Source organism: Notechis scutatus, chromosome 1 (assembly GCF_049901735.1).
Source record: "Notechis scutatus isolate UNSWTSFEM ecotype Mainland chromosome 1, rNotScu1.2, whole genome shotgun sequence".
Classification (NCBI taxonomy): Eukaryota; Metazoa; Chordata; class Lepidosauria; order Squamata; family Elapidae; genus Notechis; species Notechis scutatus.
Window position 1 is genome coordinate 10,774,048 of NC_142009.1, and position 17,331 is coordinate 10,791,378.

A 17,331-nucleotide genomic window follows, 5' to 3' on the forward strand; every position below is an offset into this window, starting at 1 on the left:
TCTTGATTAAACAACAGCTTAAGTTCTACTGATAAAGGAGAATATTTGTTGCTCAGGGTTGAACTGTGGGGTCCTTGGTGCTCTATTGAGCTTGGTTGTTCCCTTGCAGATGTTCCATTACTTTGGATGTCTGCAAGAAAATAACCAAGCTCAGAGAGCACCAAGGACCTCGCAGTTTAAATCCTATCCGAGAAGATTGCCCGGGGGCATCAGGATTGGCCATTAACCCACTTCCAAAGAGTGATCAAGGAAGGCACACAATACATAGCTGTGCTCCATTGTCCCATTCCGTCCTTCAGTTGTAGTTGTCTCCACATCAATTTTCTCAACCTCAGCTACTTTAAGATGCGTGGACTTCAACTCCCAGAATTCCCAAACCAGCATTCTGGAGAGTCCACCTTAAAGTTGCTGAGATTAAGAAATAACGCTCTACAACAGGGCTGTCAAACTCCTGGCCCATGGGCCAGATGCCTCATGAGCTGGCCACGCACGCACCCAGTTTAATAAAGAGGGGGAAAGTCCTGATACGTCACATGCCGCCACCATATGACATGAGTTTGACACCTCTGCTCTACAATCTCCTGAATGTAATAAGCTTTCGTGTCATGTTGGGGGGGGGGTGTTTTTAGCAGGTCTGTTCCTCATGGGTCAGGGCTGTGCATTTCTTCTGGGAACGAAGCCTCCATCCTATGGAAATTACTAACAGAGATGGAGATTTGGCATTGTACATTGACAATATACTGGCGAGTCAGCTTTATTTTTCCTTTCCAACAGTGACAGGAAAAAAATGGGGAAATTGCAAATAGAAGCCAGGCAGTGGTGGGATTCAATTTATTTTACTACTGGTTCTATGGGCGTGGCTTGGTGGGTGTGGTGTGGTATGGTGGGTGTGGCTTGATAGTTGTGCCAAGGGAAGGATACTGTAAAATCTCCATTTCCTCCCCATTCCTGGGGGAAGAATACTGCAAAATCCCATTCCCGCCCCACTCCACTAACCTGCTTTCCAGCTCCGTTTTCCTGTGCAGGGCAACAAAAGAAGACCCAGCCAATCAGCTAGGACTCGGGAGGCAGAGAATGGATGGGGGTGGGACCAGTCAGAGGTGGTATTTGCCAGTTCTCCGAACTACTCAAAATTTCCACTACCGGTTCTCCAGAACCTGTCAGAACCTGCTAAATACCACCTCTGAAGCCATGGTGAAAAACAAGGAAAGAAAAATAACAATCCCCAGAAGGATTGTTTGATAGTAGCCAGTTGGAAGGTAAGCGTTGGTAGGAATGTATTCTTCCTGAAAAATTGGATCTGCAGCTGGGAAGTGCTTTTAAATCAGGCTATGCGTCTTGACTCTCAAATTGCATATTGGAATGAGATAGGTGAGGGAATGGAAATTTTAAAAAGGATTGAAACAGTTCAGCCCGTCCCTTATAAAAGATCAGATGGCATTCTGCAGTTCCCTGAAAGTAGGGAGGCTAGGCTGTCATTCCCCAATCTCTCCCTTACTGCCCACCTCTGTTCTAAAGAATCTCCTTTGTCCTTACCATGCAAAAGGTGATGTCATCTACTTCAGTTCCTTTGGAAGACTGCAAGATGCTCAGGAAAGCCTGAAAGCAGATCTCTCTGTAAGATTCCTCCAGGTAGGGCTGTCCAGGTAGGCTAAAAGACAGGCAGGTACAAAGGAGAATGACGAAGTGCAGAAAAGAAGTAACACTTTTATCTGACTGTTTAGAAAATGCAGTAGAACGCAGAAGCAACCGCTTCATATCAGGAAGCTCATAGTATCTGAAACCCCGTGGAAGGGGGCAAATAGCTTTATCCAATAAAATAAGGAGAGGATTTATTAAGAAAAGCAACATCTCACTATGCTATTATTCTTCCAAGTATTAGACAACGTAGCAACATAGAAAAGTGATGGCAGAAAAGGCCTAGTGGTCCATTGAGTCTGATCTTCGAGGGTTTTTTAGTTTTGGGGTTTATCCAAAGCATGTTTAAGCTAAAAATATACCCAAGTATGTGCCCTAACCTGTTTTTTCTGCAGCAAACTTAATTCTGTACTGTCTGTATTTGCAATTCTGCTATAAGAATGTTAAATACTAGAAGTTTCTGGGGGCGATTTCAGTTGAAATTACAGACTTTTCTTTACATCTCTATTTAGATTCTTCCATGTAATACATAATATTATAGCCTAACAGTGACTGGGTTCAAATATTGTGATTAGTCACTACTTGCTGAATAACACACAGGGACTGTTCACACAAATTAATAAGCCACAATCCTTAATATCCAAACCACAACTCTAGGTTCATCTTTTGCACTAATCTATAACCCAATAAACTACATTCTGGTTTAGTACCATGCGCTCAGTACCAGGTGTTTTTTTTTTTAGAAAGTACTCTTCAATATCACCTCCATTATTTCCACTGATGTGTTTAAAAGAATTAAATAAATCAATTGAAATTAATCTATTAAAATTGTATTTCTGTAGTGAAGAACATTTGAACTAGAATGTTAACAATAGCTGTTTGGAAGTCTATTATTACACTTAAGGAAAACACACCTACAAAAAATGTGTTGTAAGCTGGCATCTTCATCTGTTGGCCTTGAATTTAGACATTTTTTTTCTGGACCCCCCCACCCCAAATGCTGGAATGATTGCACCCTCTATCCCTAGGAGAGGCACAACATAATGGAAAGAAGTCAAGCCCTACCTACCGTGTTTCTCCAACAATACGGCCTCCCCCAATAGGAAGTCCCAGCATGTTTTATAGGCATAAAATCAAATTAAGCCCCTCCCCCCAAATTAAGGCCTATATTAAACATGCGAAATGGGGGGGAATGGCGGGGGGGCTTGCCGTGAGGAAGTACTTTTGTTGCATACCCAGATATGGTGCTGCCTGCGTTGACTTTGGCGTTGGTGGGGCACTTCGTATCGGGAGACCTGGCGCCACCGTTGCTTTCTCTTCTCCCCGTGCTGCTGAGGCGTTTAGAGCAAGGCCGCGGCATTTGGCGCAGCCACGTGCGGCCAGGCAGGGCTCCTCCCTACAACCGGAGCCCGGTGGAGACACTCGGCTTCAGGCGCTCCTGTCGCCGCCTTCCCTTCGCCTTCGAAGGCAAAGCCAATTCTTTTAAAAACGATGCCCTACTACCGGTACGACAAAGCCTCCTCTGCCCGAGAGGGCAGCCCAACCCCACGTGGGGAGGCGAATCTCCCAAGGCCGCAGTGCAGGATCGGCCCACCCCAGGAGAAGCGCCCAGCCACCATCCCTGCCTGGCGCCGGGCAGAGTGCGAAGAGCTTCGCCTGGGGCGCCCACGCTCTAAACGCCGCGGCAGCACGGGGAGAAGGGAAAGCAACGGTGGTGGAAAGTCTCCCGATACGAAGTGCCCCACCAACGCCGAGGACAACATCCAAGCTGTCGCTGCCTGCCCGAGGATGCAAGGGGGGGGGGAAATTAAGTCACCCCCGAAAAGACGGCCTAGCCATTTTTTGGGGTCAAAAAAATAAGGCCCGGCCTTATTTTGTGAGAAACACGGTATTTGTTTCAGTCATACCTGAGACACAGGTTTGCCATGCTGTGTATCGCAGCCCTTTTCTTCTCAGGGTCGGTTTCAGCCGGGCTGCTGAACTCTATCAGAAGTCCATTTTTCCCCAGCAAATCTGGGAGATACTTAAAAAAACACCAGTCAGCACATATTTGTTGAAGAAATTGGAGAAAAGGACAAAACAAACCTTAAAATTAGCTAAACTATATGACAAAAGCATGCTTAGTGCACAAATTCTAGAAGCTCAGCCATCTTATGTCTTTTTATGGTTTTCAACCTGGGTGAAGCTCAGGCTACAATTAAAAAAAAGAGATAAAAGTTGAAAATTTCATTCAGGACATCTGTTTTTCCCATCATCAGATAGCAGGAATTATTCTGGGTTAGCATGGGATATGAAATTATCTTATTTAGCTACCAAACAGCCTATACTAACTGTACTGCGTTAAACTAGAAATTATTGCTTATATTACATGAGTTGGACCAATATATCTGAAAGATAGTAAGTTAAAAAAATATTCTTACTACAGGAAATTTCAAAGAACCCAACATGTTTTTTTTTAAATTTTTAACTTGTCTATATTGTGAAAGCAGTATAAAAATATCAAAACAAAACCGAGGATGTAGAAACATTACTCAAGAACTCCGAATTACTTTGTGTCAGGATAACATATAACATTTCCACTGTCTTCTAATCTTCAAAAAATATACAGGTAGTCCTTGACTTACAACCACAACTGAGCCCAAAATTTCTGTTGTTACGTGAAACATTTAAGTGAGTTTTGCCCCATCTTACAACCATTCTTATCACAGATGTTAAGTGAATCACTACAATTGATAAGTTAGTAGGCACAGCTGTTAAGTGAATTTGCCTTCCCCATTAACTATGCTGGTCAGAAAGTGATAACATGACCTTGGGACACAGCAAGGGTCAAGCATCTGAATTTTGATCCAATGATCATAAGGCTGCTACAAAGGTTGTAACTATGAAAAATGGCCATAAGTCATTTTTTTCAGTGTCACTGTAACTTTGAACAGTCATTAAATGGATTGTTGTAGGTCGAGGACTACCTGTGCCAGAACCTAAAAAGTTTGATTAGCCGTTCTGCTTGGAGCTACTGGAAAAATCCACAGGTATCCCAAGGGATGAACTGAATTATTAACCTATCTGTTTATGGTTCTACTATTCAGTTGGCAATTCTCAGCAACAGGTATTGAAATTTCCTTCTGACTTCTAACTCCTCTGACCATAATTCCTCTGCACTAGGCAAAGAGAAAATGTTTCTAAAAAAAATATTCAAAATTATATTCCAATCCACCTTTTGGCACTTGTGCCCATTGTTGTAGACAGAGGCTGCCAAGGCTTGCAGAATTTCAACGTGTGTCCAAGTGCTGCATTTTCTCAGAGCAGAGATGAAATAAGGCAGAAGATAATTCAGGCTCTCCTCATCCAGTGCTACCTGCAATCGCAGAAAGAAAAACGAAATCAGCGTAATCTTGAATTGGTGAATTCAGGATAATATCTTATTCGGCAAGCAGTAAATCAGTTTCATTAACCGTTGCTTCTATCCTTCAAAAATGACATCCAGAAGAATGTAACAGCTAGAAAATCCATGAGCTGTCTCATCTGTATACTGAGAAGAGAAAAAAAGTGTGCTACATTTATAGTAACTATATCATTTTTCTAACGGCAGCATAATGACTCTTTGTTTATAATGTACATAAGAAGACTAAATATACTATCAAGTCAATGAAAACAATTATGAAAATTTGAAACAGTAGCTGACTTAAATTAGGTGCTCCACCAGAATATGGTAAAAAAATATAGTTTTCTCACCTGGAATCTGTTGAGCAGCTGGTGAATTAATTGGCCCACTTTATTGACAAGATGTTCTTGATTAAGCTGGACTAGTTTACAAGCTTGGACAATTAATTCACAAATGTCCTGCCACATAAAAGATGACAAAAAGGGGGTGTATTAGTTACTTTTAATTCCCTGAAAGACACAGAGAAGTGAGATGAAACTGAATGTCAATATAGGTAGTCCTTAATTTACAACAGTTCATTTAGCGATTGTTTGAAATTATAGCTGCACTGAAAAAGTTTTTCCCCACACATATGACTATTGCAACATCCCCAGTTGTGATCAAAATTTGGATGCTTGGCAACTGATTCATATTTATAACGGTTGCAGGGTCTTGAGGTCATGTGATCCCCTTTTGCTATCTTCTGACAAGCAAAGTCAATGGGGAAGTCAGATTCACTTAACAAACATATTGCTAATTTAACAATTGCAGTGATTCACTTAACTGTGGCAAGAAAGGTTGTAAAATGGGGCAAAACTCACTTAACAACTGTCTTGCATTGCAACAGAAATTTGGGGCTCAATTATGGTCATATATCGAGGAATACCTGTATCTTTCAACCCCACCTATCTTATAGGTTTCTTGTTGCGAGGTTAAAATTGAATTTTTTAAAAAATATAGTCCTCCACTTACAATAGCTCATTTAGTGACCATTCAAAGTTACAACAGCACTGAAAAAAAGAGACTGATGGCCGTTTTTCAGTTACGACCTTTGCAGCATCCCTGTGGTCATGTGATTGAAATTTAGATGATTGGCAACTGATTCACACTTATGACCGTTGCAGTGTCCCAAGGTCATGTCACTTTCTGACAAGCAGAATCAATGGGGAAACCCAGATTCACTTAACAATGGGGTTACTAACCTATCTATTGCAGTGATTCACATCAACAGCTGTGGCAAGAAAGGTCATAAAATGGGGCAAAACTCACATCACAAATGTTTCGCTTAACAACAGAAATGATGGGCTCAATTGTGGTTGTAAGTCGAGGACTACTTATGTAGAATGATGGAATGGGAAAAGGCGAGTCAATGTGGCCCTTACTGTGGATGATCCTGGGGACCCACCCTTGTCTGGAGTCTTTTTCCTCCACCCCATCGGGCTCCTCCGCCGCTCCTCGGCCTTCTTCAGGTACTCACCTCCGGCTTCGGCCCCCACGGCGCCGCTCCCCCCGGGCCGCAGGTCTCGGACATGAGCTCGTCGAAGAGCAGGTGGAGCTCGGGGCGACGGCTGCCGACGTTCTCGCCTCCCGGGGCCTGGCTGGGATCGGGGACAAGCCGCAGAGCCTTGAGGCGCGCCAGGTAGCGTTGCAAGCAGAGCCCGGATTCGGCCCAGTCCGGGTTCGGTTCTGCTGCTGCTGTTGCCGCCGCTGAGTCTCCTCCAGCCATGCAGGCCTCCGCCGCCATTTTTCCAGCTCGGCCTTCAGTTGCTAGGGCAACCAGGCCGAGGAGGGACGCCCAGGCTTAGTTTCCGGGACGCCCAGGCCTAGTTTCCGGATGAAAGCCACTATGGACTGTATAGGAGGCCGCAGCAGATGGAACTCTATGGTTAAAGCAACTTCCGGGTCCTTTTGTGGAGCGCCCCCTAGAGGCGGGACGATCTGGTGATCTGTGGGATACCAAACAGCATGATGCCATTACAGGCGATCCTGAACTTATGACCACAGTTGAGCTCAACTTTTCTGTTGCTATGCAAGACAGTTGTAAAGTGAATCGCTGCAGTTGTTAAGTTAGTAACACGGTTGTTAAGTGAATCTAGCTTCCCATTGACTTTGCTTGTCAGAAGGTCACAAAAGGGGATCACATGACCCCAGGACATGGCAATGGTCATAAATATGAGTCAGTTGCCAAGCGCTGGAATATTAATTATGTGACAATGGGGGAATGCTTCAAATGTCATAACTGTGAAAAATGGTCATTAAATAATTGTATTAAGGTGTTTTCTGTCACTCCTTGGTGAAGCAGAAAACAATATCCTAATCAAGTAACTACAAGGAGAAAACTACATCCTCAGCAACACTGGCAGGGCAAGCTACTACCATATATATATATATATACATATGCATCTGCAAGCAAACAACTAAACTTAGAGAGCACCAAGGACACCACAGTTCAACCCTGAACTATAAATGTTTTCTTTTGTTGGTGCAGTAATGTTCCTTTACTTCCTAACCAGGAGTGAGTTGAAACAACAAATGAATGGTAGCACTAACAATAATTGTGGGGAGTTAGTAACAATGACTTATTGCTTTCCTTTGTGCAACCAGAAAATGCTGCTGCTTTTATTTTTAATGTATTTATTTGACCCTGTTATATTTTAGTGTTGTTTTATGAATGATTCTTTTTCACCTTGTGTCAATGTGGAGGGAGCAGCTACATAAATTGACTAGATGAATGAATAAAAACCCCTTTCCTCCAATTCCTGATTTTAACCATTTAGGGGTTACAAGTAGTCCTCAACTTACAACAGTTCATTTAGTGACCGTTCAAAGTTACAGAGGCACTGAAAATGTGACTTAAGCCTGTTTTTTACATTTATGACCGTTGCAGAATCTCCATGGAGACGTGATCAAAATTCAAATGCTTGGCAACTGATTCATATTTATAACGGTTGCAGGGTCTTGGGGTCATGTCATCTCCTTCTGCAAACTTCTAACAAGCAAAGTCAATGGGGAAGTCAGATTCACCTTACAGTTGTGTTACTAACTTAACAACTGTTGTGATTCAAATAACAACTGTGGCAAGAAAGGTTATAAAATGAAGCAAAACTCACTTAACTGTTTCACGTCCCATGATCTTGATGCTATCCCTCTGTTGATGTGTCCTGGGACTGTACTAGCTTTTTTAGCAGCTGCAGCCTACTGCTGGCTCATATTTAAGCAATGGTCCACCAGGACATATAATTAACCTCTCACAGGCACCACTGTTGAACCAGGTGGTGCCTATCCTGTATCTGTATTTCTGGTATTTCCTACCTAAACTCAGGAGCTTACTTAAGAATTAAGGAGAAACTTCCTAACAGTGAGAACAATTAACCGGTGGAATGACTGGCCTTAGAGATGGTATTCAGCCAGTTCTGACAGGTTCTGGAGAACCAGTAGTAGAAATTTTGAGTAGTTCGGAGAACCAGCAAATCCCACCTCTGACTGGCTCCGCTCCCATCTCTTCTCTGCCTCCCATTGAGTCCCAGCTGATCGGTCTTCTTTGGTTGCCCTGCACAGGAGAACGGAGCTGGAAAGCAGGTTAGTGGGGTAGGGAGGGAATGGGGATTTTACAGTATCCTTCCCCTGCCACATCCACCAAGCCACACCACGCCCACCAAGCCACGTCCACAGAACCAGTAGTTTTAAAAAATGGAATACAACTACTGACTTGTCTCCAGAAGTTATAGATGCTCCAACGCTGAAGGCTTTTAAGAAGAGATTAGACAAACATTTGTCTGAAATGGTACAGGATCTCATGCTTGAGCTTGAACTAAAAGATCTTCCAGCTCTCTTCTGACAATAGTGCATATTTTGATAGCAGTCTAGCTTTCCATAAGGACTCCATATAAGATGTGACTTGAGCTTTAGAAAATGCCAAAGTTATGTCTAGCAGCACAAACCAAGATGGCTGTAGAGGACAGTGGCTGGTAAGTAATAGAGTAGGTTATACCTACAGTAGATGAAAGAGACAGGATCTGGGCCACTCCTGACGGTTCCACAGTTGCCATTGACATGCCACAAATCACACAAAGTTTGGGTCTGAAGAAGATGGAAGGACTTCTGAAGAAGATGGTAGGTCCATAAATGTCAGATCAGCAAATTTCAGCAAACTCTGCTATTGGTTGGAGTTGTGATGAAGGGATATCAAGAAAGACAAGTCAATCAATCAATCAGAATACAGCTGGAAAGGACCCTGGAGGTCTTCTCATCCAGACCCCTGCTCAAGCAGGAGACCCTATACCATTCCTTTTTTTAATAATAGAATAGAATTTTTATTGGCCAAGTGTGATTAAACAAACAAGGAATTTGTCTTGGTATAAATGCTCTCAGTATACATAAAAGAAAATGTTCGTCAAGAGTCAAGAATCATCAGGTACAACACTTAATGATAGTCATAGGGTACAATAAGCAATCAAATCATACTAGGAAACAGTCAATACAATAGGATGCAGGCGACAAAGTTACAGTCATACAGTCACAAGTGATAAGGGATGGGTGATAAGGAGTGATGAGAAGGTTAACAGTAATAGTGGAGATTTTGTAAATGGTTGGACAGTGTTGAGGGAATTATTTGTTTAGCAGAGTGATGGCTGTTCTTGTGTCTAGTTGTTCTGGTGTGCAGTGCTCTATAGCGTCGTTTGAGGGAAGGAGTTGAAACAGTTTATGTCCAGGATGTGAGAGGTCTGTAAATATTTTCACAGCCCTCTTTTTGACTCCTGCAGTATACAGGTCCTCGATTGAAGGCAGGTTGGAGTAATTGTTTTTTTCTGCAGTCCTAATTATCCTCTGAAGTCTGTGCCTGTCCTGTTGGGTTGCAGAACCAAACCAGACAGTTATAGAGGTGCAGATGATAGACTCAATAATTCCTCTGTAGAATTACAGTTATTACAGAATTACAATAATTCCTCTGTAGAAGAGTACTTAGGGCAGGGCTGTCAAACTCGTGGCCCACAGACCATATGTGTCATGCGCTGGCCACACCCATGCCAGGTTTAGTGAAGGGGGGAAAGATCATGATACGTCATGTGACAACGGTGTGACAACACGTGTTTGACACCCCTGGTTTAGGATGACATCTTCAGGCTCTATCGGAAGACATGTCTTTAGCTTTAAAACAATGCAAACAAAGAAAGCAGAAAATCTTGCAATGCTTCAAAGACTAAGGAATTGATTATCATGCTACTTTGCTCAATCACGTTCTGCTTCATTCTACACCTGCTTACATAGAAAACATTTCCCATTCTGACACCTCTGCATCTCTACCACAAGCACATTTTGCTCACAGGTAATGACGAAAATATTGAGGGAAAGGTGAATTTTTCTTTGGGAAAGCCCTCAATCCACTTAGAAGGCATTCTTAGCTGGTCGACAAAGAGAAAATAGAGTTAATCTGTTCTCTTTTCCTCCAGAGGACAATGAGTGATATTCTATAAGAAAACAGGTTTCAGCTGAACATTAGGAAAACAGCTTTCCAATGGATGGCGAAACAGCAATAAGGAAGGATGTAATTAGCTTCTGAGATGTGTAGATCTTGTTATTGTGGTTTGTTTACAAGACAGCCAGTTAGGTGTAATGGTTAATGCTTCAGGCTAGAAACTGGGCGACTTGAGTTCGAGTCCTGCCTTAGGCACAAAAAAGCCAAGCTGAGTGACTTTGAGCTAGTCCTTCTTTCTCGGCCCTAGCATGAAGGTTAGAATGAAATGGGAATAGAATAGAATAGAATAGAATAGAATAGAATAGAATAGAATAGAATAGAATAGAATAGATAATTGGCCAAATTGGATTAGACACACAAGGAATTTGTCACCGGTGCTGAAGATAGTGTATATGCAAAGCAACAAGGCAATAATAATCATAACAATGATACCAATAAGAGGTGGTAATAAAGAAGATGAGAAGGATAATAATAATATTCCAGCCATACAACATGGGTGAATAAGATATAAGCCAGTATTGTGAGCATTAGGTGTTCAGCAGAGTGATAGCACAAGGGAAAAAAGTGTCCCTGTGTTTATTTGTTTTGGCATGTAATGTCCTATAAGCGGCGTTCTGAGGGGAAGAATTGAAACAGATTATGTCCAAGATGTAAGACGTGTGCACATATTTTCTCAGCCCACTTTCTGACCCACGCAATAATAGCAATAGCACTTAGACTTACAGTGCTTTACAGCCCTCTCTAAATGGTTTAGAGCAGGGGTGTCCAACCTTGGCAACTTTAAGACTTGTGGACTTCAACTCCCAGAATTCCTCAGCCAGCAAAGCTGGCTGAGGAATTCTGGGAGTTGAAGTCCACAAGTCTTAAAGTTGCCAAGGTTGGACACCCCTGGTTTAGAGTCAGCATATTGCCCCCCTCCCAACAATTTGAATCCTCATTTTACCCATCTCGGAAGAATGGAAGGCTGAGTCAACCTTGAGCCTGGTGAGATTCCAACTGCCAAATTGCAGGCAGCCGGCAGTCAGCAGAAGTAGCCTGAAGTACTGCACTCTAAACCACTGCACCACCATGACTCACAATGACAAACCAGTTCCAACCAAGATAACTGAAGGGACTTGTCCAAGTGATTGCCAGGAGACAAAAACTGGTCCCTAAACACAAACCAATGTATGGCTTAGTGTGTTGGTTAATACAAATAATGGTTTAATGTAATATGCACACTATCTCTTCTCCTGACAATGTGCTGGGCATTCTTTCTGAGAGGTGTTTGTCATAGACCGTGTAGCTCAGTGATGGCTAACCTATGACACGCGTGTCACTCGTGACACGCCGAGGCACTTTGACTGACACGCCTGTTGGTGTGGGGAAAACCTGCACATTTAGAGGCTGCCTGTGCTCTGCTCCAATCCCTGCTCCCTGCTTGTTGCGTGGAGGCGTGGTGTCACCGCTGCCGCAAGATCTTTGCAGCAGAGAACCAGTTTTAACCGCCATAAACTGAGGTTTGTCAGTTTCATTACCTCAGGAACGCTACAGGAGGAAAGGAGATCCATGAGGTTCACAGCCCTGTAAGGTGGCCTTCCGATCCCCACATCCTGCACCTGCAGCCCTGAGACCAGGGAGACAAGTTTCACAGCCCTGTGTGATCACCCCAGCCCAGTCCGTCATAAACCAAATTATTGATATTTCTTGAAGTGACACACGACCCGAGGAAGGCTACACTTTTTCCGATTTTCGACACACCAAGCTGAAAAGGTTAGCCATCACTAGTGTAGCTGATCATGAACCAAGCATGAATTGGATCTGGTGATTTTCTGCTTCCTCTCCAGAGTCATAACTCGAGCGATGTGCCTTACAACCAAGGCTAGTTGGCCCCACCCATCTGCCCCTGCGCTAGTCTGTCCTATATTTCCTTTGTTTGAAGCCCAGCTGATAGGCGGAGCGGATTGCCGCACCCCAGCTGTTTTACTCACTGGGGCTGCAGTAGAAGGTAATTTTTAAAGCTGTTTTCAAATGCACCGTGTGCGCGATCACCGAACCGGTTGTTACACTGGTTGAAGCCCAACACTGCTTACAACAGGTAGTCCTCAACTTACAACAGTTCATTCAGTGACCATTCAGAGTTACACTGACACTGAAAAATATGACTTATGACTGTTATTCACACTTACAACCGTTGCAGCATCCCCATGGTCATGTGATCAAGATCCAGGTGCTTGCCCATTGACTTGTATCTATCACAGTTGCAGAATCCTGGGTTCACATGATCCCCTTTTGTGACCTTCTGACAAGCAAAGTCAATGGGGAAGTCAGATTTGCTTAACCACGGTGTTACTAACTTAACAACTGCCATGTTTCACTTAACAACTGTGGCAAGAAAGGTCTAGCAACAGAAAGGGTAGACTGAATTGTGGTCATAAGTTGATGATTACCTATACAGAGGAGGAGGAAAATTACAGCGTGATTATGGCCCTGTTTGAAAATACAGGAAAAAATCCAGGCAGATATCCATTCTTCTTAAGCCCATTTTCTCAATGAGTTAGGAAAGATTAATAGAAAAATGCTTCATTTGGTTGCTGCATTAAAAGTCTACCCAGCTGTAACATAACAGATAAGAAAAAGGCAGTGTTTACTTTATGCAAAAAAGAATGATCCCTAATAGTATATTGTGGAGGCAAAATTGCAGCTTTTAGGCAAATAAATAGTTGCAAATCGGTTTTAAATGTGTGTGGCATTTTGCTTGCTCTAGCATTAAGGCTTATTGTCTAATGTCTGTGTCTAATCTGTAAGGGGGGTGGAATGTAAGGAGCTATTTAGGAGGTGATAATGATAAAGGATTTAATGTGGAAAAGACTAACTTTAAGGCCAAACAGATGTAGAATGGAATCAATGCTGGAATTCAGATTGAAATTTGCAATGCCCTCTTATTTCTAAAAAGGAGATAGCAGAGGTGGTATTCAGTGGGTTCTGACCAGTTCTGGAGAGCCGGTAGTGGAAATTTTGAGTAGTTTGGAGAACCGGCAAATCCTACCTCAAATTGGCCCCCATCTCTTCTCTGCCTCCCGAGTCCCAGCTGATTGGCTGGGTCTCCTTTGGTTGCCCTGCATAAGAGAACGGAGCTGGAAAGCAGGTTAGTGGGGTGGGGAGGGAATGGGATTTTGCAGTATCCTTCCCCTGCCACACCCACCAAGCCACGCCCACAGAACCAGTAGTAAAAAAAATTGAATCCCACCACTGGGAGATAGTACAGTATATTGTAGATTTCCACATTTCAATGCATATGACATATAGGTAGTCCATCACTTACAACAGTTTATTAGTTTACTTTATTGTCATTGTACCTCGTACAACGAAATCAAACACCATCATCAGTGCACATCATGACCATGAAAATAAACACAAACACACATCCTTCACACTCCACACATTGAATTGAAAACCACGACACCACACCAACACTGCACTATATAGTAGATACCATAGTGACTGCTCAAAGTTATAGTAGCACTGAAAAAAGTAACTTATTACCATTTTTCACACTTACAAATGCATTTCAGCATTCACATTTTATTTATTTATTTATTTATTTGTTTATTTTGTCAAAAGCTTACAATACAATAGAAATAAGAATAAACATAAGTTTAAATATAAGAAATAGGAACTAATAATTGGGAACAATAGGACAGGGACGGTAGGCACGATGGTGCGCTTATGCACGCCCCTTACAGTCCTCTTAGGAATAGGGTGAGGTCAATAGAGGTTAGTTTGAGGGTGAAGGAGTGGGGCTTTGAGCAGGTGACAACAGAATCAAGTAGTGAGTTCCAGACATTGACCACTCTGTTGCTGAAATCGTACTTCCTGCAATCAAGTTTGGAGTGGTTTACATTAAGTTTATATCTGTTGTGTGCTCTTGTGTTGTTGTGGTTAAAGCTGAAATATTCATTAACTGGTAAGACGTTGGAACATATGATTTTATGTACTATGCCTAAGTCCAATCTTAGCCGGCGTAGTTCAAGGTTGTCTAAGCTTAGAATCTCAAGTCTGGTGGTGTAGGATATTCTGTTGTGAACAGAGGAATGTAGTACTCTTCCGGTAAAATACTTCTGGACTCGCTCAATTGTATTTATGTCTGATATACAGTGCAGATTCCAGACAGCATTCGCATGATCACTTGGTTGGTCAAAAATTCTGCCAATTTGCAACTGGCTCATATTTATGACAGCTGCAGTGTCAGGGGGTCATGAGATCCCCTTTTGGGACCTTCTAACAAGCAAAGTCAAAGGGGAAGCCAGATTCACTTAACAACTGTGGTGATTCACTTTAACAACAGCAGCAAGAAAGGTTGCAATATGAGGCAAAACTCACTTAACAACTGTCTCGCTTAGCAACAGAAATTTTGGGATCAATTGTGGTCGAAAGTCAAGGACTGCCTGTACTATTAAGCAAAACAGATTTCAAGTAAAAAAATAACGGCGATCATATATTTGATTTCTTTTAATGATTAGTTGCTGAAGTAATTTCCTGTAATGTAAAGAGCGTGCTAGCTTATGGTTGGTTTTAAAATGATAGGTAGTCCTCAACTTACAACAGATCATTTAGTGACCGTTCAAAGTTACAACGGCACTGAAAAAAAGTGACTTATGACCACTTTTCACACAACCATCGTGCATCCCAATGGCCATGTGGTCAAAATTCAGACACTTAGCAATTGACTCATACTTATGACGGTTGCCGTATCCTGGGGTCACGTGATCCCCTTTTATGATCTTCTGACAAGCAAAGTCAATGGGGAAGCCAGATTCCCTGATTTGACTAATTTAACAACTGCAATGATTCACTTAACGACTGTGGCAAGAAAGGTCGTAAAATGGGAGCAAACTTGCTTAACAAATGTTTCATTTAGCAACAGAAACTTTGGGCTCCATTGTGGTCGCAGGTCGAGGACTACCTGTATTCCTGCTGTTTCCAAACTGCTCTGGAAATTGCATGCCAACCCAAAAAGAAGAGAAAGGAAATATTGGTTCTAACTGTAATGCATTGACTTTCACCTAAATTAGCCCAAAGATTAAATGTATCAGCAGTTTGGGAGCCATGGATCAAGTTCCTGACATTTCAGCCCAGACCGAGAACGGCGTACCGTTAAGGACGATGGCTTAGAAGCAAAATGATCCTCATCTATTTTCTAATTCAGATTGTAATGCAAGATTGTGCACCTTGACACTCTGGGCCTCGTCATGTGACCTTGAAAGCTTTTGGTCTGTTTCTCCCAAATTGTCATTACAATGTCATTTTGAATATGATAGAAAGGGACACCTATTAAACACATTTATTTATTTATAAATCAGAATTCGATAGAAAGAGACCCTTATTAAAGGTATTTATGTATGTATGTATGTATGTATGTATGTATGTATGTATGAGCTGCAACCCACAAAAAAAGTTATGCCCTTTAATCATATTGCTTCCTATGGTTCAGATAACAGATAATCAGAGTTGGAAGGGACCTTGTAGGTCATCTAGTCCAACCCCCTGCCCAAGCAGGAGACGTACACCATTTCTGACAGATGGCAGTCTTCTCTTCTTGAAAGTCTCAAGTGATGGCGCTCCCATAACTTCCGAGGGCAAGCTGTTCCATGGGTTGATTGTTCTCACTGTCAGAAAGTTTCTCCTTATTTCCAGGTTAAATCTCTCCTTGTTCAGTTTCCATCCATTTTTCCTTTTCTGGCCTTCGGGTGCTTTGGGAAATAGCTTCACCCCTTCCTCTCTGTGGCAGCCCCTCAAATATTGGAAGACTGCTATCATGTCTCCCCTGGTCCTTCTCTTCCCTAGACTTCTTTGGTTCAGGCCAAAGAAGAAAAACTGACAAATAAGCTGTCACTTCTCACCCTGAATATTTGTACATTTCTCAACAGAGCAAGCTGCTAGTGAATGGAGAAGGAATTCATATCTATCTTGCCACTTTCTGTGGGAGTCTTGCATTTTAATTGGGCTATTTATTGCTTTTAAAGTGGTGGCTCATTGCACAAGACCTTGAGCTGTTTCTTCTTTCGCTGGGCCCTCAGGAGCCTTCCTGCCCCCAAGAGCAGGTTTTCCTGGGAACCCAAATAAGAGTTATGTTTATAGGCTTCCAGTTTGGCTGAGGTGACTAATACGTTTCTGGTCTTCCAGGCCCAGTCCAAAGCAGATGGGAAGCTTAAGAAAAATGGCATATAGACATCCTCGGCAGATCGGACATCGGGATGGGGTTAAACAAGGCTAAATATAAGCAAAAGATATCCAAAGAAGCTTTTCTGTTCTCCCTGGTACTTAATTCAAGGGGATGGAGCCAGATTGGTGTATGGAGGAGAATGGAACAACAGAAAGGAATGGAATAGGACATCACCTCTCTCCTGTTTACCACACAGTCCTTTTAGATGTCCCAAGAAGGTTCCACCGCCATTTGCACTATTCAGGTGGCCCTGAGGCAGGTGTGGCTTGCTACCGGTTCGGCCCGGTTTGGGCGAACCCGTAGCTAGTTTTATGGCCGGTTCAGCAAACCGGTAAATCCCACCCCTGGCTGGCCCTGCCGACCTCACCCCTCCCCTCCCAGGAGTCCCCACATGGCCCGTTTGGATGCCAAATAAGTGCAGGGCCCACACGGAGTCTGGGTAGGGCAAAAAACAGGGCTCTCGGAAGTTCCGGAAGGCCAGAAACAGGCCGTTTCCAGCCTCTGGAGGGCCTCCACAACCCAAGGGAGGCCATTTTTGCCTTCCACGAGGCTCGAGGAAAGCCTCCGGAGCCCGGGGAGGGTGAAAATGCC

The 17,331-nt window shown here is 43.0% G+C and overlaps 1 protein-coding gene across 2 annotated transcripts in view; it reads right to left on the bottom strand.

Annotated features, from left to right (window-relative positions):
* HEATR6 (HEAT repeat containing 6) overlaps positions 1 to 6,850 on the bottom strand; it is a 42,110-nt gene extending 35,260 nt beyond the window's left edge. Inside the window, exons 1-5 of one of the 2 annotated variants that reach the window (XM_026680454.2) lie at positions 6,537 to 6,850; positions 5,371 to 5,478; positions 4,853 to 4,993; positions 3,546 to 3,661; positions 1,537 to 1,651 (exon numbers count right to left, since the gene is read on the bottom strand). In XM_026680454.2, the coding sequence (XP_026536239.2) occupies positions 1,537 to 1,651; positions 3,546 to 3,661; positions 4,853 to 4,993; positions 5,371 to 5,478; positions 6,537 to 6,803 (747 nt within the window). In that variant the 5' untranslated portion in view covers positions 6,804 to 6,850. The remainder of the gene's footprint in view (positions 1 to 1,536; positions 1,652 to 3,545; positions 3,662 to 4,852; positions 4,994 to 5,370; positions 5,479 to 6,536) is intronic. The other variant, XM_087956635.1, reaches the window with a different exon arrangement.
* Positions 6,851 to 17,331: the final 10,481 nt, after the last annotated feature.